The sequence below is a fragment of the Hemibagrus wyckioides genome, linkage group LG01, assembly GCF_019097595.1.
Source record: "Hemibagrus wyckioides isolate EC202008001 linkage group LG01, SWU_Hwy_1.0, whole genome shotgun sequence".
In the NCBI taxonomy this organism is placed as follows: Eukaryota; Metazoa; Chordata; class Actinopteri; order Siluriformes; family Bagridae; genus Hemibagrus; species Hemibagrus wyckioides.
The window spans coordinates 26,687,703-26,714,374 of NC_080710.1; the positions used below are offsets into that span (position 1 = coordinate 26,687,703).

The 26,672-nt window shown below is 39.3% G+C and overlaps 4 protein-coding genes across 4 annotated transcripts in view; 2 read left to right on the plus strand and 2 right to left on the minus strand.

The window, feature by feature from the left end:
* LOC131356119 (uncharacterized protein C18orf63-like) overlaps positions 1–17,568 on the minus strand; it is a 39,849-nt gene extending 22,281 nt beyond the window's left edge. Inside the window, exons 1-2 of the mRNA XM_058394957.1 lie at positions 17,446–17,568; positions 15–158 (exon numbers count right to left, since the gene is read on the minus strand). Of these exons, the coding sequence (XP_058250940.1) occupies positions 15–157 (143 nt within the window). The 5' untranslated portion in view covers position 158; positions 17,446–17,568. The remainder of the gene's footprint in view (positions 1–14; positions 159–17,445) is intronic.
* Positions 3,251–10,188, plus strand: LOC131356139 (cytochrome b5). Its single transcript, XM_058394996.1, has 5 exons — positions 3,251–3,535; positions 5,021–5,149; positions 7,642–7,671; positions 7,786–7,820; positions 8,665–10,188. Exons 1-5 carry the CDS (start codon positions 3,401–3,403, stop codon positions 8,747–8,749), a joined length of 414 nt encoding a protein of 137 aa, XP_058250979.1. The 5' UTR covers positions 3,251–3,400; the 3' UTR covers positions 8,750–10,188.
* On the plus strand, positions 17,460–21,027 carry ppp1r3g (protein phosphatase 1 regulatory subunit 3G). Its single transcript, XM_058394983.1, has one exon. The coding sequence runs from the start codon at positions 17,512–17,514 to the stop codon at positions 18,280–18,282; it is 771 nt and encodes a 256-aa protein (XP_058250966.1). The 5' UTR covers positions 17,460–17,511; the 3' UTR covers positions 18,283–21,027.
* Positions 21,028–21,736: 709 nt separating this feature from the next.
* The window catches only part of LOC131356146 (LYR motif-containing protein 4B), a 54,903-nt gene continuing 49,967 nt past the window's right edge, over positions 21,737–26,672 (minus strand). Inside the window, exon 3 of the mRNA XM_058395008.1 lies at positions 21,737–22,167. Within this exon, the coding sequence (XP_058250991.1) occupies positions 22,099–22,167 (69 nt within the window). The 3' untranslated portion in view covers positions 21,737–22,098. The remainder of the gene's footprint in view (positions 22,168–26,672) is intronic.

Consider the following 26,672-nt stretch of genomic DNA (forward strand, 5'->3'; position numbering starts at 1 on the left):
ATAACAGCTCTCACCTGCAGGTCTTCACCTGTCTGTTCCTCAGCTCCCCTTCGTCTGCTTGAGATGAGAAATTGTGAAATGACAGAAAAACACTGTAGAGTTTCTTCAGGTCCGGTACAGGGATGAAGAACAGACACTGTTCACTGTATTCAGTCATTCTGCAAAATAAGACAGATTTACTGATGTCTTCTTTTATTATTCAAAATCCAGTAATGGAACTGGGCACAAATTAACAAATGTGGAGTGAATAAAACACAGCAGAAGTTCAATATTCACCATTACACCACGACACTGTTTAACTTCTCAAATATCATTGGTCGGAAAGCACGGATTAATTTTCTGTAACAGTGTTTTGGAGAGTAGTTTCAGATGCAAAGTTTATATGAATGTGTTTGTTCTAATACACTATATTGCCAAAGGTTTTGGGACACCCCTCCAAATCATTGAATTCAGGTGATTTTTCAGCGGCTGGGCTTGACCCCTTAGTTCCAGTGAAAGGACCTCTTAGTGCTTCAGCATACCAAGACATTTTGGACAATTTCATGCTGCCAACTTTGTGGGAACAGTTTGGGGATGACCCCTTCCTGTTCCAACATGACTGCACACCAGTGGACAAAGCAAGGTCCATAAAGACATGGATGAGAGAGTTTGGTGTGGAGGAACTTCACTGAGTCCTGACCTCAACCTAATAGGAAACCTTTGGGATGAATTAGAGTGAAGACTGTGAGCCAGACATTCTCGTCCAGCATCAGTGTCTGACCTCACAAATGCACTTCTAGAGGAATGGTCAAAAATTCCCATAAACACAATCCTAAACCTTGTGGATCCCAGAGAAGTTGAAGCTGTTATAGCTGCAAAGGGTGGGACAACACCATATTACAGTCATGTGCATGTGAAGGCGGATGTCCCAGTTTTGGGCTGGCTCACAGTCTTCACCTTAATTCATCCCAAAGGTGTTCTGTCAGGTTGAGGTGCAGGCCAGTAAAGTTCCTCCACACCAAACTCACTGATAACTTGTACGTTATCATAGCTGTTATAGCATAAGTGATAATAGGAAACAACTTGTTCCATGAATGTAACTAAAAACATGCCATAAATGTCCATAAATATATTAATAAATGTAAACTTTGGGAAGTTGCTGTAGTATAAGAGGAATAAAACACCTCATGATATGCTGTTGAACAAAAATAACAGTAACTCCGTTTCACACCATCACACCACCATGTTTTACTTATTTTCCTATAACACCATACCCTCAAGTTTACTGGACTGGAAGTTGAGTTATGTCAACTAGACTTCTTTCTTGTTCAGTTTGTCTAGCTTCTTCAGTCTGAGAGAAGTTGGTAGGATTCCACAAATTTGTATCCTCCGGGGTCTCAGTCTGGACAGCCTGGATAGGCTTGTTAGGGGAACAATAGAGAAGAATAGGTTAGAATTGTTAGGTGTAGAGAGAGAGTCATTAGGATGTCACGACCTCAGAGAAAGGAGATAGTGTCATGAGGGGTCATTAGGGTGTATGGAATCCTACCAATTTCCCTCAGACCTAAGAAGCTTCTCAGATAATTAATGAAACATTTTAACCTAACTAGAAAGAAGTCCACTTGATATGACTCAACGTCCAGTTAACATCACCTGGATGACTGAAGATCTTCACGATTCACAAAATCGTCTTTACTTAACGTTTTGCTGTGAGACGTTTGGCTTTTTTTGGAGCTACGTCACAATATAATAATCAGTAACACACTACAACAATGCTAAAATTGTTATTATTAGCTGTCCATCCATTTTCTTTACTGCTTATCCTACACGGGGTCATGGGTCGTGGGAATCCTATCCTCGGGGACATGTGGCACAAGAAAAGGGACACTGTGGACAGGGTGTCAACACAGTGAATGACACAATAACACACACACACACACACACACACACACACAATTTAGAGATGCCAATCTCTATATCCTTTCACCTCATCCCACTCTCTCTGATTAATAAACTAGCTTTGGTTACAAAGGTTTTACCTCAGAAACGTCATCTTTTACACACTAGCTAATACTAGCTATACCTATTTTATTATTATTATCATTATTATAACTTTAGGCAAATAATTTGTTTACTAAACCAGTGTCTGTTTCTGTTAGCAGCCGGCTTAGAAATGATAGCCTTTCCTTCCATAACTCACCTTCACACTATTATTAAAACTATTAATTATTATATTAAAACTATCAATTCTATTTTAGCAGAAACTGCTGACGAAATATTTCGTTTTAAACACTAAAAGTGAAACCTATTTCCGTCTTAAAGCTCACAACCTGTACGAGTAAGGCTGTAACACTTCCAGCTACGTGACTAAACAAAACCAGTAGCCACTAGCCAGTCACCGTTAGCTAGCCACCCCGTCAGCCGCATTAGCCGCCCTTGCTAGCTACGTCAACGCGGGCGCCATATTGGAAAGGGTACCAATTTGACTGTAAGCCAATGGAAATCGATGGACAAAGTTAATCTTTTATACTTTTCTAAATTCAGCAATAAGTTCCTTTACATTGAACTATTCCTTTTTTTGCTTTGTTACAAATAGTATACAATATAAGATGCAAATATAAGCAGATGTAGTTTATATTAACATCTTAGTAGTATTATTATTAGATTTTAGACAGAGCTAAATCAAAACAACTCTTTGATGGCTTAGTCATTTTTCATGAATTGTTGTAATATGTATAGATATGAATTATATGTTACCTGACTAAATAGTAAATAATGAATACACTCTAATTATTTATGAAAGGAGGTCAGTCCTCTAGATTCTAAATCGTGTGTGTGTGTGTGTGTGTGTGTGTGGTGCCCTGTGATGTGCTGTTACAGTAGTAGTAGTAGTATCTCGATTGCAGATCTGAAGTCACGTGTTAAATAATACTAACCTTTAAACAATACTATAAATAGTTTAGAATGCAGGAGTTGTTGCTAAACATTTTTTTCCCCTAAATGCACATAACTGTTCAACTTTTGCCCAGTCGTATATGCGGTGTATATTTTAAAACATCGAGATTATTTTGCGTGACAACGAATGGTTCCAGTAGCTTTGTTTACCTTAAGTGAACTTGACATTTTCTTTTCTTTAACCTTGATTGATCGATATGGATTTTATCCAATCAGAATGAAGAACCAAAGCGTGACTGGGTTAGCCAATCAGAGCTGAGCGCAGGCAGGCGTGTGTGTGTGTGTGTGTGTGTGTGCGTGCGTGCGTGCGTGGGCGGGGCTTGGCGATGTCAGGGCTCAGGAAAGCTCCTAGAGTTGTATCTCGGAGCCGGAGAGAAAGAGTTCCTGAGTTGTGTATCGCGGAGGAACTTTGATTATAAACCCTGTTAGTGTTGAGATCTTCGCTAGACCTTTATTATAATAAACAATGGAGGACAGCAGCTCAGACGGGAAAGCGGTGAAATATTATCGCTTGTCTGAGGTGGAGGAACACAACTCGTTCAAAAGTACATGGATTATCATCAACCACAAAGTGTACGATGTGACAAAGTTTCTGGAAGAGGTGAGTTTTTTTAAAAAAAAGTTTAAGGTTTATAATTTCATCTCGAGGAACTGAGGTAATCCCTGAAACATTAAAATTTCGATTAGTTACCGTGTGTTAATGGTTGTGGACACTATTACAGGGCCTAGTATAGCTAATATAACGTTAAGTGTGCGAGCGCGAGTGTGTGTGTGTGTGTGTGTGAGAGAGAGAGAGAGAGAGAGTGAACTCTAGTGAACTTCCCTAATGAGTAATGTTTGGCAGTGAGATATGGTTTCAGATAGGGTTAGTCAGGTTCTAAGATGGTTGGACAATGTGTGATAAATCTGCCCAGTGAGCATTGGTCAAGATAAATATTACACACAGCACTGGATCCTCACTGAAGTGGGCTGTTAAAGCTCCTCTAACACACCGATTTCACAACAATACACCATCTCCAGCTGGAGAAGACCTTTATCTTTCTGTCTTTTTGTTCTAGGGTGTCTTTCTTTCTGTCTGTCTGTCTGTCTGTCTCTGTCTGTCTGTCTCAGTGTTGTAGATTATTCCTAAGTTTTAAGCACACCCAAGTTAAAGATAAGCCACAAGAGCTCACGTATCTCCATCAAGTCCACTTCACAAAATATACTGTGGCTTTTATTATTATTATTATTATTATTATTATTATTATTATTATTATTATTATTATATAATAACAATATTTATTTAATTCAATAACAAATATTTCTTTTTTTATTTTTATTATTATTTAAATATCTCCATACAGATCACAAACACATTTTATATATATATATATATATTTTATATACATTTTACAGCACATTTTATATATATATATATATATATATATATATATATATATATATATATATATATATAAAATGTGTTTGTGATCTGTATGGAGATATTTAAATAATAATAAAAATAAAAAAAGAAATATATATATATATATGTGTGTAAATATTATGTGTTTAATGTGATCTGTATATATCTGTATGTATGTGTATATATATATTATTTAATATTTATATTATTTATTATTAATATTTTAATTAAAGTAATATAGCAATAATCTTCATGATGTATAATTTTTAATGCAAGGTTAGTAAAGGATAGAAATAATCACACTGAATGAATCTTTGATTGAATGAATCCACTGAATGAATCCACTTTACAAGCTTCACTATTTGACCACATCATTGCTTACAGTATGAAAATAAATAAAGAATTAAAAAGTTAACGATAAATAAAATGATCATATATAATCACGTGAATATCCGGTTGTCACCTTATTAGCAAAACCTCAGCAGACTGACATGAGACAGTGTGTATAGTTAAATACTGTGTATTGTGAAATATTTACGTCTGGTCAGCGTTGTCTGGTGGTGGAGAATTGTCTTAACTTGGTTTACTGGGTTCTTTCACTTACTACAGTTAATCTTTTAACACCCTGGATGTGTGAGAGCTTCAGGTAGTCTGACTGTCTGACTGAACCTTGTGTCTGTCTAGCACCCCGGAGGAGAGGAGGTGTTACGAGAGCAGGCTGGAGGAGACGCCACAGAGAGCTTTGAGGACGTGGGTCACTCCACAGATGCCCGAGAAATGTCCAAGATCATGATGATAGGAGAACTGCATCCGGTGAGTGTGTGTGACGTGAAGAGAGCACTGATGCAAGGAAAACTATCAGTACTTTCATTAGCATCTGAAATAGTTACAGCCATTAATGTTAATGGTATTGTTAACGATGCACATTATCAGCTGGAAATAGAGACATTCCATCAAATTATGCTGAGGCTTTATTTCTTAGGATTTCGTTGAATCGTAGGATTTTTTTCAAAAAACCTTTTCACAGCTACATTGGTTATAAATATATATTCCTTAAATTAATTACTTAAAACATGAAAAAAATGCATACGTACTTAATAATTAAGTTAATTTTATAGTTATTTTGCTGATATTAACAAGTAAATTGGTTAAAAAAAAATCTAATGTTTTCGTAAACATACATTGTTACCACAGTAACAAAATAAATAAATAACATAAATAAATAAATAAATGGATATTCTTGACATGTACACACAACTAAAGTATTTTAACAACAAAATCGTACGTAAATATTTACATATTTTTATTATTCCAACAACGATATTGTCCATCCGAAAATATGTACAATATTGTAAAGGTTTAACTGTATTTTTTTATTTTTTTTATTTTGTCTTAATTCTTCCTAAATTGTCTATTCTTATTATTGTTGGGTTTTTTTTTTGTAATTTTATTTTGTTTAAATATTTCGGGATAATATAACTGAGATAAGATAAGTATATTAATAAATATAAGATAACTGTGTTCTGCTAAATCTTGGGTAAAAAAAATAAATCTAATAAATAAATATAAATAAAATAAAATGAGAAGATAAAATAATAAAAAAAAAAACATAGGGTATATCTAAGGCATTGTGTCTGGCATAATTTTTTAATTTATTTTAGAAATCAGGATAATGACTTTAAGTAATGCATGTAAGTTGGAAGTGACTTTATTTTAGAATAAAGTTTTGTTTTGACGATCGTCTGGTCTCTAACCACTTTATTGCTGTATGGCGTTGGATCTCATCCTTTCTAACCAGATGCCAGAATATGTTCTGGTGATCCAGTGAGCCCTGTGATGCTGGCACTTTTCCTGAACGTCTGTTCCACCCTGAAGCACTACTGTACCATGAGATCTAAATGTGCAGACATGCTACAGTACATCAGGAGTACATAACTGAGCTGCACTCAACCAGAACATTGTGGCTCTCTTGTGTAATCTAGGAATGCGTATGAACCGTTTCCCTTCTGAACACGCTGCTTTGTGCTGCTGGGCTAGATAAATGTTTTGGTTTTGGGGCAATGTGTAACTTTAGCTTATGCAATACCAGATGTTTTGCCTGGGCTGTGGTGCTTGAGGCGCTCAGTGGAATCTGATTTATTAGGCTGCACAGGACTGTGTTCACGGTGCTAAATTAATGACGGGGCTCGCATGCTTTCGAACAGTTTAGCCTTGAACAGTGCTGCATAGTTTTCAGCAGCTCTGAATGGCAGAGTGTGTTATAGTATTTCACATCTAGAAGATATGCACAACATCATGGTGGTATCACATTCGTTATAAATTACGTTTTCTTTCTCTCTTTGTATCTCTCTCACTCCCTTTTTGTGTCGACAGATTGTTGCATGGTTAAACATTGTGTAGAAATAAAGTTGTTGTTAAACCTGCCTCTCTCTCTCTCTTCCTCCCTTTCTTTTCCTCTCTCTTTCTTTCTCTCTGCCCTCTCTCTCTCTTTTTTTACTGAAAAAATGTTGCATTGTTAAACATGAACATTGTTATTAAATCTCTCTCTCTGTCTATCTCTCTCTCTTGTTCTCTGTCTCTCTCTCTCTCTCAGTCTCTGTCTCTCTCCTTCTCTCTCTGTCTGTCTCCCTCTCTCTCGTTCTCTGTCTCTCTCTCTCTCTCTCTCTCTCAGTCTCTGTCTCTCTCCTTCTCTCTCTGTCTCCCTCTCTATCTGTCTGTCTCTCTCTCTGTCCTCTGTCTCTCTCTCTGTCTGTCTATCTCTTGGTCTCTGTCTCTCTCTCTGTCTGTCTGTCTGTCTGTCTCTCTCTCTCTGTCTCTCTCCTTCTCTCTCTGTCTCTCCCTCTCTCTCTCTCTCTCTCTCTCTCTCTCTCTCTCTATCTGTCTGTCTCTGTGTCTCACCCCCCCTTTTAATAAAAACAAAATCTGTTGAATTGTTTACAATAGTTTCGAATTATCATTGTTATTAAACCTCTCTCTCTTTCTCTCTCCCCCTTCTTTCTTTCTCTCTGCCCTCTGTTCCTTTTCTTATTAAAATTTTTTTTTTCATTGTTAAACATTGTTAAAAATTAACATTATTAACCCCCCCTCTCTCTTTCTTTCTCTCTCTCCCCCTCTTCCTTTTTTATTAAGAATTGTTGCATTGTTAAACATTAACATTGTTATTAAACCTCTCTCTCTCTCTCTCTCTCTCTCTCTTCTTTTCCCTCACTCTCTTTCTCTCTCATACAAACAAAAACAGTTGCATTGTTAAAAATAATTTCGAAATAACATTGTTATTAAACCTCTCTCTCTCTCTCTCTTTATAGGATGACCGACATAAAATTGCCAAACCTCCGGTATGTAACATCCACATCTTCTCTTACAAATGTCCCGGTCACTGATAATGTGATCAAGTTTTTTCTCTAAATTACCACTTCAAAGTATGTTCTTCCTTTTTCCCTTTCTTTCAGGAATCACTGGTGACCACAGTTCATGAACCCACAAGGTAAGCCCACAATGCACTGCTCTGACCGTCATGTGATGAAGTCATGTCATGTCAGTGCTTAAAGGAAATGACTATAATGTGGTTTGTATCTCAAACAGTTGATAGGAAGTAAGCATAGAAGAGTCACTTGAGAAGAAAACTTGATGAGTCACTAGCTAGCATGAAAACACTTCAAAAACGAACCTGGGAGTTTAATACTAAATAGTCTTGAAATCTAGATATAGGTTAAAGATATTAGAGCTAACTCCTAAATAACAAATTATTAATAATCACGTTGTAAAATCAATCATGTACTAATAATTCAATTATGAAATTAAAACCCCTTAGCTACAGAACATGGTGCAAAGCTAGCCGTGTAGTAAATGTAGCTAATGCTGGACCTGAACAGATTTTGATGTATATGGCATATTATACAGTTTTAAACACAGATCAGGCATAACATTATGACCACCTGGCTAATATTGTGTTGGTCCCCCTTTTGCTGCCAAAACACAACAAACTGCGAGGCACTGTGTATTCTGACCCCTTTCTATCAGAACCAGCATTAACTTCTTCAGCAATTTGAGCAACAGTAGCTCGTCTGTTGGATCGGATCACACGGGCCAGCCTTCACTCCCCACGTGCATCAGTGAGCCAGGGGGGGTCCAATCGGCATAATCACTGGAATGTTACTAATAAAGCATCTCGCCTAATAAAAAGATGTTTGTTAACTTATGAGTGTTTAAAAAATAAGCTAGCATTTGGAACGCCAAGTACGCATTATTTTTAGTGAACCAAATTTGCCACAAAGTTCAGAGTTTCATCTTCTTCTTCTTCATCTGCTTCTCTTTCCCTTCGGCTCAAGCTGGTGGACCAACTGGTTGATACCTCTCCTCGCCGCTGTGATCGTCACACTGATGTACCGTATATATACAGCTGAAGACGCATGACCGGTGCTCTCTCTCTCTCTCTCTCACTCTCACACACACTTTAAGTGGACTGTCGGTGTTCGCGGTCACCGCCGTACCTAACTTCCTCAGCACGCATCCTGAACACCGAACTCCGACACACACGACGTAACACATTTCAGGTGGTTTTTTAAAATTCACCAGCTGTCACAGCTCTAATTAATGAAGGCTGATATTTTTTCATATTCAGATAATAATAAAATGTCAAAGTATTCACGAATTGATCATAGACACGTGTTCAAAACATTTGTGTAAATATAATTATGGAATACGCTCACGTATAATAAAACTCAATAGGGGGGCAGTAGCTGTATAACTGTTAATACATGTATAATAAATAACGTAATTATATGTAGAAACCTGCTTTGGAAATTCTTTAAAGCACACAGGACCTATAGACACCCGAGGCATTACATTATTATTGATTTTTTTAATGGTTTTTAACACCATTCTGGTCCTTGAAGACAATTTTTCTTCCTGACTTTATATCCCAATTATAAGATTTCACACTGGATTACATCACCAAAGTTTTTATTTTTTAATAAATAAATATAATGCTGCTGCTGTCATATCCTGTTGTACAGGGATCACCACTAGTTTAGGACTAGATTCCCACTCTAACATATTTTAGTGCTTTCCCCGCTCCCAATCCACCTGATTCATCTAATCAGCTAATTATTAATTAACTGATTGATTGATTAATTAATAGCCCTTACAGTTTATGTGTATTAGAGAAAATGTGCATGATAATGGGGTTACTCAGGTCCAGGGTTGGGAAAAGAAGGGAACAGTCGGTAAACATAGCCAACGATTTAATGCACACACACACACACACGATCCTAGTCAACCCACATCCTACATATTTTTTAATACTCTAACATTTCTGGACTTTATTAAGGACCACTTGGGTACTAACGAATACAAACGGTGCTAAAGCATTCCATTTTATACAACTAGATGTAAGTACTGTCTATGCGTCATGTGAAACATATCACTGTTCATATATTTTGTTAATCCCTATGTAGTCATATTAATTATTCATTTTCTTTCCTTACCCTGACAGACCCGAAACGTACAATTTATTTCCACATTTTGTTTCGTCTCTTGTACACTTTCACACACACACACAACGTGCAGGGTACACTGTTCAGGGCCAGTTCTGACACATACACACACACACACACTCACAGGCTGAAGGAAAATGAAGGTTGTTCACGTTACAGGAGAAGAGCTGTATGTAAGCTTCCATGTGACTGATCCACTCAGGAATAACATTACGTCAAAAAATAATCTTGGAATTAAATCCTTTCCTGTTGCAGCAGGGGGATTACAAATTGAGTTTATGTGTAAAAGAGCCAATTGTCTATGAGTTTTTGTCCTTGTTCATCCTTTAATTGCATTAAAGAACTAATTAAGTGGGATTTGCTGTGTGTCATTTATTTCCTATAAATAATATTCACGTTGTTGCTTTGCTTTGCTTTTCTCTTCGCACGTCGTCACGGAACAGTAAACAAAGGCTTAGATTTTGCCCAATTTTTCCTTCCCTTCAGTGTAAAATGTGTTGCAGTACATTTATTTACGTGGCACATGCTTTTATTTAAAGCGACTTAGAAGTAGCGTCGAAGTCCATCCAAGAACAAAGCTGTAAAAGCAGCTGACTGTGATACACAGAGTAAAGCCGGTGTGAGAAGATCAGAGTGAGCAGCAGTTTAACTGGTGACACTAGCTAGATTTAAGGTCAGGTGTTCTGGAATAGTTCTTGCAAGAACAGTATTGTCAAGTGCATTTGCAAAACCCATCAAGCACCATGATGAAACTGGCTCACATGAAGACCATCCCAGGAAAGCAAGACCAAAACTTACCTCTGCTGCAGAGGAGAAGTTCATTTAGAGTGACCAGCCTCAGAAATCACCAATTAACAGCACCTCAGATTAGAACCGTTATGACGGAGACGTATCTCAATACCAACTGTTTAAACGAGATTATTGTGTATTTCGGCCGCCTTCAGCATTGTTTTACAGTGTAGAAAGAAATAAACATCAGGAAAGACCATGGAATTAGAAGATATGTCCAAACTTTTGACTGGTAGTGTATTCAACAGAGATACTGGTTATACCTAACGTTAGCTACACAGTAATGTGAGTTCTTCTTGTTGTTCTTTCACCTGCTCCATGTTCAGGGTCACCACACTGGTCTGCATGTTTCTACTGGGCACAGGTTGTATGTCGGATGCCCTTCTTGACGCAACCTTTCCATTTTATCCAGGGCTTGGGACCGGCACTGAGAGTTAACTCTTCAGTGGCTGGGTTAGCTCCCTGTCCAGGAATCGAACCCGGGCCACGGCAATGAGAGCACGGGATCCTGCCGCTGGACCACCAGGAGTCAGTAGTCTGAGACAAATCTACACCATCAGGAGGCCAGAGCGGTGAGAGAATCTGTAGAGTGAACAAAACGGCTGCTCCATCTGCTCCATCAGAACCACCAGGGTGTTTTCACACTGTTTCAGCATTCCAAGTGGTTTGTGATTGATGACTCGGCTTTTTTTGTGAACACATCCCATCTAAAATGGCTCACAAGTGAACCCTTTCACAGAACACCTCTAGAGACGGGTGTGGTTTAGTTGTGCCTCATTTTCTGGTCCATTTGATTTGTGTCTTACAAAAACACAAAACAAAATCTACTTCATGTTTTGCTTTAATTTTAACTTCAGTTTCTTTCACCTTGCAGTTTAAAGCCATGCTGGGGGAAAAAACTGTGGCACTGTGGCTATAGAAATGATGCTGATAAGCTTACTTAGTTAGACAGCAGTATTGATTATCCCTACTACTACTGTAATATACAGTCACAGGCTACTTTATTAGGAACACCTTTGTACATATCAGCTCATTCACGCAGTTATAAAATCAACCAATCACATTGCAGCAGCACAGAACTCATGCCAAGAGATTCAGGTAAGGTTATATCAGACATCTAAATGGGGGCATGTGACATGGCTGGTTTGAGTATTTCAGAAATTGCTGACCCGTTGCTGGGATTTTCACACACAACAGTTTGTAGGGTTTATACAGAATGGTGCCAAGAACAACATCAACAAAAAAACATCTAGTGAGAAGCAGTTTTATTGGCGGAAACATCTTGTTGAAGAGAGAAGTCTGAGGAGAAAGACCGGACTGTTCAAGCTGACAGGAAGTCCAGTGAGCACTCTATATATGTTGAGCAGAAAAGCATCTCAGAACACACAACATGTTAAACCTTAAGAAGGATGGGCTACAAGAGCAAAATATGGCCTGTTCCTGACTGCTCCGGGATGATGGGCTGCATGTGCAGAGGTAAGTGTGTGTACTGTATACATGTATTGTGTCTGCTAACCACTTACAGGAAAGTCCCAAGCAAGCCTGTGGTATGATGCAGGAGCTAGTTTTGATGTTTCTGAGAAAAAATACCTCTTCTTGTTGCTTGCATTTTCCCCCAAGAGCTTCTGGTATTTCACAACGGTTCTGTCTGTGAATCATTTTGAATGACATTATCTATAATTTAGTGATACACAGCTAGAGATAAAGCTCGAAAGAAGTCATGGTTTGAACAAGAAGTGGTCTCAGAGCTCATCAATTAATAAATATGCAGAAAATCTACTGATTGCAGCTAGTATTTCTAGTAGTTGTTTCCAGTTTAACGCATTTAAAAAGTGTGTAAAATAATAAGTATGGTTTTAGACTTGCCCTCACAAAGCTCCTCTGACTTGCTGGAAGTAGGGACAGAAATGGAAAACCGCAGACCCTGAGGTCTAGATATTACTGGGGTTTCCCAGTTCTGGTTCAGTAGGACTGGAGCTGTGACACTGGAGCTGTGACTTCGGCGAGTCAAAGACACTTGATTCATCTCGGCAGTTAATTAACAAGCTCAGCAGGAAAGCATGCCGAGGATGGGAACTGGGGATCTCTGTTTTATAGGCAAGACTCAACGATGCCAGCAGCAACTGTGAGTCAGTGGAGGTGAAGTAAGCCATATCGTTTACGCCATTTGGCAGACCCCAGAGCGACTTATACCCTTTGTCACACAGTTCTGTAGCATCTGTGGTGGTTTAAAGCTGTAGACTGTACAGTAGAGAGATGTGTGTGTACTATTTGTGCTCCTTGCAGGCATCATATTTCACCCCAGCTTGAAGGAATCACCACTAGGTATCACCACAAGGTATTTTTTATAAATGGGACGACTATTCAACTTCATTATCAAAATATCAAGACACATCCCATAACCTAGAAGTTGCTTGCTTGCACTAAAGTGTTGCGCTGCTGCCATCTGGTGGTCATCGATACACATGACATCTGCAGTTTTCTCAGAACAGTACACACTAGCTGCACAAACACCTGACATACACTATGCTGCCAAAAGTTTTGGGACACCCCTCCAAATCAATCCCCTTAATTCCAGTGAAAAGAACTTGGCAAACCAAGACATTTTGGATAATTTCCTGTTCCCAACTTTGTGGGAACAGTTTGAGGATGACCAGTGGCACACCAGTGCAACAAAGCAAGGTCCATAAAGACATGGATGAGAGAGTTTGGTGTGGAGGAACTTCACAGAGTCCTGACCTCAACCACCTTTGGGATGAATTGTGAGCCAGACCTTCTCGTCCAACATCAGTGCCTGACCTCAAAAATGTGATTCTAACAGGAGCGGGCCATCCCCAAACTGTTCCCACAAAGGTGGGTGCAAGAAACAGTCCAAAATGTCTTGGTATGCTGAAGCATTAAGAGTTCCTTTCACTGGAACTAAGGGGCCGAGCCCAAGCCCAAGCCCTGAAAAACAACACCTGAATTCAATGATTTGGAGGGGTGTCCCAAAACAACTTTTGGCAATATAGTGTATCTCAACGCTGTCTAACACATCACTACAAAATCTCTCATAAGTGTTCGACTGAGTAGAGATCAGGTACACTTAAAGGTTCTAGCATAGATCGTTTGCATACTCATTACATCATTCAGTGAACTCTGTGGATGGGGGACTGGAAAAGACCAAGGATAAAAACGTTTCATCAGCAGAACTTTTCTAAGAGGACAAGTGGATCCAAACAAACTATGGCATCATAATAACACTGAATAACAAAGCTACCAGTTTTTCCTTTAATTTGTCACCTACATGCAATCCTGCTAGTTATATTAAACACCTGTGTTTATTACTGTTGTTGATATACTGTTCCTCACTGTTTTGTTATCCTCATTCGACTTCTCTTCACAAATCTGTGATGCGTACACGGTCCCATGGGACACAGCACGTATTTCATGACTGAGCTTTAACAAACACTGCTGGTCACGCCGCTAATATTGACCAGTGCTAAATACTGTCACATGATTTTATGTATCCAAGCAAGAGGGGAAAAAAAATAAACATCCAGCCTGATTCTGTGAAAGTGCTGTGCCTCTTACGTTTATTTCCCCCAATATGATATAAAGACGTTAACATTGCAGAGACACTGCAGTAAAGCTCAAGGTCAGTAGTGACATCATCAGTATTGCGACTGAGGGGGTGATTATTTCAATGACCGTCCTGCAGTGACGGAATAACACAGTCACGGTGTCATGCCCTTACGCCACTTTTACATCTGACTGAATCACGAGTGAGGAAATTCTCTTAAAACGGCTGAATTGATCATTTATAAATTATGAAGAATTGTTTTGGAGAATTTATTATTTACAAAGAAATGTTTTTCTTTGATAAAATGTGTATAATTAAATAATATTCATATAAACAAAAGGCATATATATATATATATAAAATAATATATTTTATATAAAGAATAAAAATCTATTCTATTTAGGGGACTTCTACTTAAGTATGAATTTATCTTCCTATCCAGTCTGTTGGGAAATAAATAACTATGCATAACTATGCTAAGTTTGTATCTGTAGTCTGTGATAAAAATATTTTAAAAATGTTATAAAATGAAAAAAGTCATTTTTTATGATGAATTGCTTAAATCCTACAGTTTTGCTTTAAGCAGCACAATGTGGGCAGTCAAGTATACAAACAATAAACCCACATCTCTGCCAACATGCATTTGCATTTTGCAAATGGCCAAGAACAAGAAGAAGGACAGACTGTGATATACACTATATGGTCAAAAGTTTCTGGACACCTGGCCATCACATTAAAATCAATCTTGGAACATTCATTTCATTTCATTGTCTGTACCGCTTATCCGATCTATACTCAGGTCACGGGGACCCTGTGCCTATCTCAGGAGTTATTGGGCATCAAGACCCTGGATGGAGTGCCAACCCATCGCAGGGCACACACACACTCATTCACTTACACAATCCAGAGACTCCAATCAGCCTAGAAGCATGTCTTTGGACTGTGGGAGGAAACCAGAGCACCCAGAGGAAACCCACCAAGCACAGGGAGAACATGCAAACTCCATACACACAGTGAGTGGGAGTGAGACTCGAATCCAGGACGTTGGAGGTGTGAGGCAAACGTGCTAACCACTAAGCTACCATACCACCCATCTTGGAGCATTCAATTGTATATAATGTTTTTGTATGCTGAGGCATTACAGTCAGAGGAAGTAAGAGGCTCAAACCTGCTCCAGCATGACAATACCACTGTACACAAAGCACAGAGCTCAATGAGGACACGGTTTGTGAAGGTTGCAGTGGAAGAACTTGAGTGTCCTGTACTCTGACTCAACCCCACTGATCACCTTTGAGATGAACTGGAACACCGACTGCACCCCACCATCCCAACATCAGTGTCTGAACTCACTAATGCTCTTCTAGCTGAATGAACACAACATCCTCACAGCCACGCTCGAACATCTAGAGGAAAGCCTTCCCATTAGACTGGAGCGCATTATAACAGCAAAATGGGAATAAATCTGAAATGGAATGCTAAAAGGGAGAAAGGTCATAATGTCCAAATGATTTGCTGGAAAAAAGAATGCAAATAGCATTTTAATGGGTTATTATTGAAGGGACCAAGTGATGGACCCGGTGTTCCAAAGATTCTTGATGTCTCACAAAGAAGATAAAAATAAAACCTGTAGAAAATTCAGTGTCATTGAAACATAAGTAAGTCAAAGCAAATGCTAATAAATGTTAGATTTAAATAAATGGCTGCAGTTTTGGTAATAAATAGTGTGTGGTTTGTACAGTATTTGGGCTGCAAACATTATCATAAGCGGTCAAATAACTGCCAGTAATCCAGGAAGCTGTATCAGCAGCTGCTTTCTCTCCTGGGACGTGACTTTGGACCTGACATTGAAATGCTGAGTATAGAAATAAAGTCCATTATGCTTTCTTCATCACACATCTTATTTGCATGTGATTATACAGTATGTGGGTCGTACTTCTGACCTCAGCTACAGTAGGTGATGTTCATGTAGTATGTGACCTGTTTTGCTGGTGTAAAATAGATGATGAATTAATGACGGATTTTATTAAAATAGGATTTTATTTTAAAATCAATCATGAAAATATGAAAATATGTGTTTGCATGTCCGAATCGGTTTGCAAAATTTTGGTCACTGTTCTGATTATTTAATGAAATCTTACTTTACATGCATATCAACAAAATACCAATAATTTGCACTGCATTTGATAACATCTATAGAAATCATTGTTTAAACAGCAAGGCACTGCAGCGTGAATTGACAACTAGAGTGCACTGTTGTGTCGGCTGTGTCTATGCTGCATTTCATTTCTGGTTATCCTGATAACTGTTCGCCTCCGCTAATGTCATTCTGCCTCATAAACACAACTGAGAGTCAAGCACACATCTCACATCTCACTGTTTATACTCACTAACAACTCAAATCTGAAAACAGGTTCCCATGGAAACATGTTGATTAAATTGCAGTGCAAGAGTTATAGCACATCTAAGTGTGTGTGTGTGTGTGTGTGAGAGAGAGATGAGAGAGATGAGAGAGAGAGAGAGAGAGAGAGAGAGAGATAGTAAAAGAGTGAGAGTAAAAGAGTGAGAAAGAGAGAGAGAGAGGGTAAAAGAGTGAGAGTAAAAGAGAGACAGAGAAAGAGAGAGAGAGAGATAGGGAAAGAGAGAGATAGGGAAAGAGAGAAAGAGAGAGGGGGATAGTAAAAGAGTGAGTGAGTGAGTGAGTGAGTGAGTGAGTGAGAGAGAGAGAGAGAGAGAGAGAGAGAGAGAGAGAGAGAGATAGGGAAAGAGAGAAAGAGAGAGGGGGGGATAGTAAAAGAGTGAGAGAGAGAAAGAGAGAGAGAGAGAGAGATAGTAAAAGAGTGAGTGAGAGAGAGAGAGAGAGAGAGAGAGAGAGATTGTAAAAGTGTGTGTGTGTGTGTGTGTGTGTGAGAGAGAGAGAGAGAGAGAGAGAGAGAGAGCGAGAGAGAGAGAGAGAGAGAGTGAATGAGAGAGAGAGAATGAGTCGACTCAAAGAACCGACTCCTCGACTCATTTACTAATCACTAGGCCTTTGTGAGCTAATGTTTAGTTAGGATATCGTGCATTTTATAAAATACATTAGAGTTAAGTCTACTTAGTAGTGAACGCCTGAAGGGAAAAGTGTGTGGAATGAGACACAGCCCACTGACAGAGGGTCCAAAAGAGACCCTATATGGAAGGAGTGTTTTCCAGGGCGGGGGTTCAAGTGCATTAACCTGTCTGCCCTCTCACACACACACACACACACACTGTTAAATTGCTCTCACCTCCCCCTCTATGACCCACTGACAGTCTCTACTGTAGATACACTCTGTGCTCATCTCTGAGTCTGGATGATCAGACCGGTTGACATGTCGCACTCGGTCCTGCCGACGGAGTTACAGAACGGCCATGGAGTCAACAACGACCCCGACGACTCCGAACCCGAGGATATTTACCTGCGGGACAGACGGAGGGCCAAGTCCTTACCTGCCTACCCCGAGCAGGCCGACCTGTTCAGCCGTCTCTCTCAGTGCTGCAGGAAGCGGGTGAAGTTCGCCGACGCGCTCGGCTTGAGTCTGGCCAGCGTGAGACACTTCAGCATCGCCGAGGATCCCCATGTGCCCTCCGAGGTGTTCGCCGCGCTGCGCACTCTGCCCGCACAGCACGAGCGCGAGCAGAACGGCGGCCTGCGCTCGAGCTTTCCCTCTGCTCGGGACACGGCGGTGGAGAGGCGGCTCGCGCCGGCTTACGAGATGAGAGTCGCGTCGGAGGTCACGGAGGCGCGCGCAAACCGCTGCGGGGTCGCCCTGGAGAGGGCCTCCGTGTTCGGGTGGGCCGTGCGCGGGGTCATACGCGCAAACGTCGTGGATAAGGGTGAGACAGAAGTCGGGGTGAGGTACACGTTCAACAACTGGGCGTCCTTCGCGGACGCGCCCACAGTGCCCGTGCCCGGGGAGCGCGTGCACGGCTGGCAGAGGTTCTCCTTCACTGTGCACACGCCTCCCTTCCTGGACCAGGACGCGAGCGTGTACTTCGCCGTGTACATGATGACTGACCGCGGGGAATTCTGGGACAATAACGACGGGCAGAACTACTGTGTGCAGTGTGACCGCATGCTGTGAACCCCAGGAATGCAAGCGAGTAAAATCATACTCAAGTAGACTGAAACAGTGCAAATCTCTGCATTTAGTTTCATGTACAGTTTGGACGGAGCGAGTTCATGCAAAGACATCAGCAACAATTATTTATAATAGCCTATTTTTAACAACTAATTTACAATAGAGAATATTTTTTGATAGACACGAGCTACTGCCTGACCTGAACTTAAAGGCCCAGTAAGCTATTTTCACAGAAGTGGGTCTTTGTGTTAAAATACACCAGTACAACAGTAACTCTATATATTTATCTATCAGCAGGAGTAGTGATATTTGTGGTCACATGACCTAAACACTGGCCACCATGGCAGTCTGACCAGCATTATTTATTAGTATTATATTATTATATTACTAATGCTGCATTTGGACTCAAACTTGTAACTTTTACTGACCTCAGACTAGATAAACCCAAAGAAAATGAACTCAGAGTTCCTAATTGGAATTTCGGGCAAATCTCCTCAACGCTGAGCTTAGTAAGTGTCGTCAAATCAACATGGCTGCTCACAACTATAAACAAAGCAGCACTTCTTTTACCATTAAATGAGTTCCACTGTATATAACTCACTAATTAAGATTGATTGTACATACAGACATATTCCTTTGTTCGACCTATAACACTGAACACCCAGCTAAAGATAAATCTTCAAACTCATTGCAGTTACAGCTGCAGAATGTACAGCTCGAACATAGAGATAGATGATGGTATTAAAATGTCTGATTTTCTAATTCAGAGGTCATTTGAATGCAGGTCAAGTGTAAACTGATTATTTTACCTAAATTGGTCAGCACTGCCACACAGCAGGTAACATGTTACGTAAGATCTGGTTTAGACGATCCTTGATGTCTCTAAATAGAAAATCAAAAGCAAATGTTGTTGTTAAAATACGACAGCTTGGGCATTTATTTTACACCTGTTTCTGAGTGTGTAGCAGTATCCCTGGTGTAGACTCATCATCCTGTCCTGCACACGTTAATTCATTGCCATAACGTCCTCTAATCCGGCTTCAACACACACTTCTGTTCTTCAACATAGACGTGTTCAGTGGATTTCATGGACCTCCAGTGAAATGCACAGTTTTCTACGCTGATGCCATAAAGCTGGACCTTTAAACTCAGAAACGTGTATATTACGTTATGCTCGTTTTCACAAGGTCTGATGAAAGGGCTGGTTTGATTGAAGGATTTTGTTCCCCCTGTAAAATATAGACTTCAAACAGCAACTTCTTGCTCTGCTGTATGCACATCATAGCTATTGATTGTAATAGTTCACAACACTATGCATGCATTTAAGTAACTATAACTAATGAATGGATAAAAGATAAAGTAGAACAATTAAAATTCTTGTATTTTTTGTCTGCTTATTGTATCGTCATGGAATATTTAGGAAAGATAGAAACTGAACTTGGGTATCTAGTTTTTTTTGTGATAATGTAAAACGCACACTTCATTATACAATTAGCAGCAATGTGCTAGTCATAAGAATCCTCATTCTACATTAGTGTATTTATCATGAATGTATCTCAGTACCATACACGAAAGCAATATTTCATGTGAGTGACTGGAGGTGAAGCTATATTACATTAACATGAAATGTTGGACTGAGGGTCTGGTCCCTTGAGATAGACACATGCTGTTTAAAATCGTTACTATCCAAAGGTACAAGAGCTGAGCAATGTGGCTCAGAGATAAACGGGAAACACTCTTGGGAGAGAAACAAACTATGGTGCAATAACTGTATAGCAGTTTTGGGGGTAAAGTTCATTCGAACATAAAGCAGAGAACCTGATGTTGCTTGTAGAGAACAAGTTTTAGGTGGTTATTACATGATTTAAGGAATTAGCTCTTTATTTAAGTCTGAACAAAGCTTCGGGTTAGAAAACCTAGACTCCTATGCCTCGCGAGTGCAAACAAGATGAAAACTAGGGTGTTTCGGCTACGCTTGCAGTTTTCGAACCATCAATTTTTTATCGGTTTATTTCTCCCTTGTTGTTGTTGTTTCCCGTTGCTGTTTCAGCTCTAAGCAATGAAATCTCCTCCCTTAGCTAACGAGAATGGATTTTTCCTGAACCGTCCATCACGCCACACTGATTTATCCTGACCACTTTGATGTTCACAGCCTTCAAGCTGCATTTGCTGATCTGTACGAGACATGAAGCTCCATTACGACATTGTTTCTTCTGCTTGAATTGTAGATGATGTGGAATTGAAGCTTGTTTCTCACGTACAGGATTACAACTGACAGCTTCATTACCCATCAGACAGTCTTGAGGTACGCGAGGCGTCATTTCCAATACGGAGTAAGGCTCCGGCTAATGTAGCTTACTCAGGATAGATGACGGATGAGCATCTGATGTAGGGTTTGAGAAGGATGGCCAGAGTGTCACGCCTGGACTCCTTGAGAAAGACCCCTGGAGTCTGACCCAGATATACTGGATCATCCTGTGACAGTTCCTTACTTTACAGTTTTTTTTGTGATGAAACAGCTACCAGATTGAGTAACCTTACCTGATTAGATACTTAACCTCCTTGTGTTACGGTCTTGTGGTGCCACATACTATTTGGATTAATTCTTTGCGTAAAAGTGTCTGTAGATAATAAATGTAAAGAAGCACCTTCACATACAGCCGTTGTTGCATGTACAGTATAAATGTATAGCTGATGGCAAAGGTTTGTCACATTTAAGACAAAATATACTTCATACAAAGGATATTAGAGGTGCTTGGTGTTGCAGATTCATTATTATGAATAACAAACTTAGTTAAAAGTGTTAAGATTTTAATTCAGGGGGAAAATCGAATGGGATTTTTTTTGGTTAAATTCCCTGCTATTTCTGTAGATTTTGTGTAAACTGTTGCCTTGTTACAGGATACAGCATGTGGGTCATTTAATCTTTAAACTCTTGGGATTCTCTCTCTTTGTTTTGGCAGGAAAACAGTGATCCAAATAGTGTTTCTTTTTCTTTGACTCTGAAATCATGAGGGAAACAAACTTCTGCACTGAATTGTTATCTCTTGACAATTTGTTTTGGGACGTAACCTTCAACTTTTCTCAAACATATTCAAATAAAAAGAAAGATCAAAATTAAAATATTAAAACATAAATGTTCACTGAAATGTCTCAATGTTTATGAAGCTTGGTGTGCTTTTTCTACGACCGCTCGACACAATTATATTAAAAGGACGGGAACTAGAAACCAATTTCAGGTGTCCGGTGGAACCCGGTTCGATATCGTCCTCTCTCAAAAAGCCTGCATTTAGCCTAGGAAGGATTGTGCAACATGATCTTTATACCTTTAGCTCACTGGGTCATCTCAACCAAAAAACTAACAAACAAATCGATTTTAAACCTTTAACCCTCACACCCAATATCATGTTTTCGACTTTAAGTGAAAATTATTATTGATATTAAAATTGTTCAAGTCTTAAAAGCAACATAACTTTATTGAAACAGGACAAATAATACATACATGACATGTATCTACAAATTTAATAAAGACAGAATCCTAATGGTGGGCTGTAACAGCAGGCTGTGTGGTGTGTTTGCTGTGTCGTATTTGCACTCGGTGAAGTGTGCACTTCAGCAGAGTTGATGTTATAAAGAGGCAGTATGGGTGTAAGTGATCTGGGAATGACGAATGTATACAGCAAGCCACTGCCTGAACGGCATCATCATCATCATCATCCTTCAACCTAGTCTCTGATGTACAGCTATCAGAGAGTCAGTGGTTTGCTGAATAGCCTTGCTCCACCTCCACAGAGATCTTCATAGTCCACTCGCATCCAATCAGATGAATTTCTTCGGATTGGATTCCACTACGGTCCGTTGAACCTCGTACATCTTTCCTATGGATACCTGTGCATTAAGGAAAAAAAACAAAGACTGTTAAGAGTGGTGATTTCCACTTCATGTACATTTCCACCATAGATTTATTTTTGCTTTCAATGGGTGGATAATGTCTCTAAGACATTACGATGCATAGCTTCATAAATCCTTGAGCACTTTCAGTATTACCTTGCCTTTCCGACAGCCATTTTAATTAACCCAGACAGTTGATTAGCTTTAGTTTCAAACATAAAAACCGCACTTACATTAATAAAACCCCAACAAACAAAATTGTCCATATATTTCTCATCTTGACCTTCTGTTATGCAAAGTTACCTTACAGACTGGAAGAGACCATTATAACCTCAGCACACACGCTCAGGTTGAGTCTAGATGACTTTGTCATTTCAACCACATAGTGAAATAAAACAATGCTCCTCTACAGCCTTTAAACAACACAGAGCTACTGCTAAGTTGTCCCAGCCACATAAAATTCATAGTGTGCATCCTAGTGCAAACAGTGCAAGTCAAAGGACAGAGCAAACAGACAATACACTATACTACAGGACAGATTAAATAGTGCAGTATACAGCCTTTATGGATCACTGGGGATCTGTAAACAATACCTACATGTGATAGGAGCAGTGTAAACATATACACCGATCAGGCATAACATTATAAGCAGTGAGAGGTGAAGTGAATAACACTGATTATCTCCTCATCAGGGCACCTGTCAGTGGGTGGGATATATAGGTAGCAAGTGAACATTTTGCCCTCAAAATTGATGTGTTCGAAGCAGGAAAAATGGACAAGAGTAAGGATTTGAGCGAGTTTGATGAAGGGCCAAATTGTGATGGCTAGACCACTGGATCAGAGCATCTCCAAAACTGCAGCTCTTGTGGGGGGTTCCCGGTCTGCAGTGGTCAGTACCTATCAAAAGTGGTCCAAGGAAGGAACAGTGGTGAACCGGGGACAGGGTCATGGGTGGACAAGGCTCATTGATGCACATGGGGAGTGAAGGCTGGCCCGTGTGATCCGATCCAACAGACGAGCTACTGTTGATCAAATTGCTGAAGAAGTTAATGCTGGCTCTGATAGACAGTTGTCAGAATACACAGTGCATGATGGGTCAGGGCTGTTTTGCCAGCAAAAGTGGGACCAACACAATATTAGGCAGGTGGTCATAATGTTATGGCTGATATCTGTTCATGTGCTAGCAGTTATTAAAGTGAGATGTACAAAAGTTAGCGTTAAATTGGACTGAACTGAAGCTCTGTTGAACATTTCAGTGGAAAAGGCAGAGCTCGCTTTCAAAAATGAACAGTGTGGCAAACTTGCAAATGACAATACAGTCTTTACAAACAAAATTCTGTAAAATGTTCTGCAAAACAAGTAAAACTCTCTGCCTCTACCACCGACCACTCATCCTTCCTTCATCTTATTACTAATTTCTTCCATTTTTTATATTCTTCAAGCAAGAATGAAGCTACTGCTGAAAAACTGTTTTAGACTCCTGACCTTGCTGTGATCTTGGCGCTTTTTGGACCAATTCCAAAATCTAATCAGTTTATCTGGTGGTTACATTTATAATTTTATAACCACTCGCTCTTGAGATATCAACCCGACAATCTGGGAAAAAACAACCCCACAAATAACAACAGAACGAAACCAAACCAAAAAGAGCGGTAGACATAAATGTATTAATGTGCAGCATTTTGAAGATGCACCACGATAGATTTTGTTTTATTTAAAGAGTATTATTATTTAATATGCTAATGACTTGTAAACATTTATCTAAAAGAAATAGGAAAACATGAAATTGGGGAAAAAGAATGTAAACCAAAAAAAATCTATCCATTGACACAGTTATACCCAAGTCTTGTAGTGTCCAAGATTTTGTACAGTACTCTATTGTGAGCACAAAAACCAAACACAGAGAACAGAGGAACATGGTGTGAGGATGGAACGGGACAAAATCAGGAACGATATTCCACAAGAAAACCAAATCAATAATGTCCACAATGACTGTATTGACTGTGTCTATATCGGGGTGGACGCTGGCCTAAAGCGCCTGCTCCGAGCCCGGATTTGACATTTTCCAATCCAGATCATTAGCATTAATTAATACCGTGAACGTGTGATGTTGATCGACGTGAGGCAAATCATACACGTAAACACATGACACAAAAGAGCACTGGTATCAGATGGGTGAGTGCGATCCCTAATGATCAGCTTTTATCTAAACTTAATCTGTAACATACAGTTTTACAGTGAGTTTGTAAACCGTTATGGAAAATATGCTGAAACCAACATCCAATAACACTGCGGCTCACTGAACCCTAAAGCTAAAGAGAATATGAACTTTATTTTTATAATTGAAACAAATTATAAACAATAAACTGGACATTCCTTGACACCAGCAGTGACTCGAATAAATAACCGAAAATAAGATGAGCAGACAGAAAACACATGGGGGAAAAAATATCTACAAAATAAATAGATAATATTTCATAATAATTTAAATAAATAAATAAATAAATTATAAAATAAAATGATTAAATATTAAAATAAAATAAAATGAATAAATAATAAAGTAAAATAAAAAAAATAAATGAATAAATAATAAAATTAAATTAAATGAATAAATAATAAAGTAAAATAAAAAAAATAAATAAATGAATGAATAAATAAATAAATAAATAAATAAATAGATAACCCACAGGGAACAAGTAAAAGTTCCTTATTGATCAGTTCATTTTCAATGCATCAAGATACATAATAATAGGTGCTCACTTTTGTATGAATATGTCCAGTTGGAGTCAGGAAGTCATATATTTCTATTTTATAAATAGCTTTAAGTTTTTCAATCCACTGGACCATTTTTGGAGTAAAAATACTTTTTTTAATTTGATGCATCACAAAGTCCCCAAAACCCCAAGAGTCACGAGAGTCAAATTTTTTAGCAAAGCTCCTCTCAAATATTTGCAGTACAGGCAGAGCAATTTCTAACTGTACATTGCTGTGCTTCACAGAGCAATATGTGGGTGGGTGTACGTGAGCGTGTGTGCCGGAACACAGCGTAGTGTCCAGAGGCGTGTCATAATCTCAGTTTGATGCCAAGGGTTCACCGCTGAAGCTTTAGAATCACATGGTGTACTAAATCGAGTGTCAACAGGGCTTTGTAGTCTAAATGTGTGTGTAGGAAAGGAACAAACAACTGACCAATGAACTCGATGTAAACAGACGAGTGTGTGACAGTGTGTCCCGACCATGTGGCTGGAACAAACTGGGGACTAGAACAGAACAGCCACACAATAATAGAAACATCACTGTACACACACAACGTATATTCTAAATGCTTAGACAATATAATTTACAGCTTTCTAATTCTTTAAAGGCAAAATTATGATAAATGATGTAAAATATCTGAAATTAAAAGATCCAGATAGAAATGAAAATATATTGACTTAGAGTAACGATGCCGGGTCGCCACAAACTACCAAAATTAATTCGACGCCTTTACAACTTGCCTTTAGTTCTGCAACCAATAACAACAGCCTTTCCTCCAAAAGATATTCCCTCAGTAGGCAATGATGGTGATGAAGAGCGCCGTCTAACACGTTCAATCCCAAATCAACCATAAAAGTTCAACTGGTGTGAGATCTTATAAGTGCGAAGAAGACAGCCCTTATGCCCTGTGGAAGGGGGCGGGGTCATCCTGGCAGAGACTCCTCCCATTAGGGTAGAAATGATTCATCATAGTGTAAAGGTGATCCGTCAGGTGTGAATGTGTGTGTGTGTCTGGATCCTGTGGAACTCTGACAAGGATAAAGAGGTGACAGAAGATGAATGAAGAAATAAATGAATTTAGAAATAAAAGTATTTCTCCATAAGTTATTGTGAATCTTTATAGCCATTTTAGGAGAATTTTCCAATCAGACTTTCCATCAGATTACGCTACTGGAGCTCGGATCTCTCCGTTCTCATAAACCCAAAGCTCCAGTCTGCGCTTTTGCTCAGTTTATCCCCAGGATATGTCCCTAATAGCTTTCTTTTCCTTCAGTGTTTCAATAAAAATATGCTGCTTCCGCGGTGCTTACGGGCTCGAACGTGGGTTTAAATGATGCTATAAAAAAGTCCTGCATTTGATTTCAAAAAATGCTGCAGGTTTCATCTTGCAGTAGGTGGGACAGAGATTGCAAATGTTCTAGTTTATTCCTCTTAATTGTCAGTGCTGGCTGGGCAAACTGTGCAACACACACACACACACACAGACGATTTATCTGAAGCGGTGAAAACACTGCTGGTGTATAATAAAGGAGAAGAGAGTGTAGGGTCACAGCTTTGTAGTGAAGCATCTCTGATTCAGCCCAATTCTTTTGGAGAGCTCAAATACTTCACAATGCTCCAGAAACTCTGTGACTGATGCTCCGACTAAACACGACACGCGGCCACTCGATTAAAATACGCCTCGGAATGAGTCAAGAAGCCCATCCGTTATAGAGACAGTCTGTAACGTGCATCAGATTGCCGCC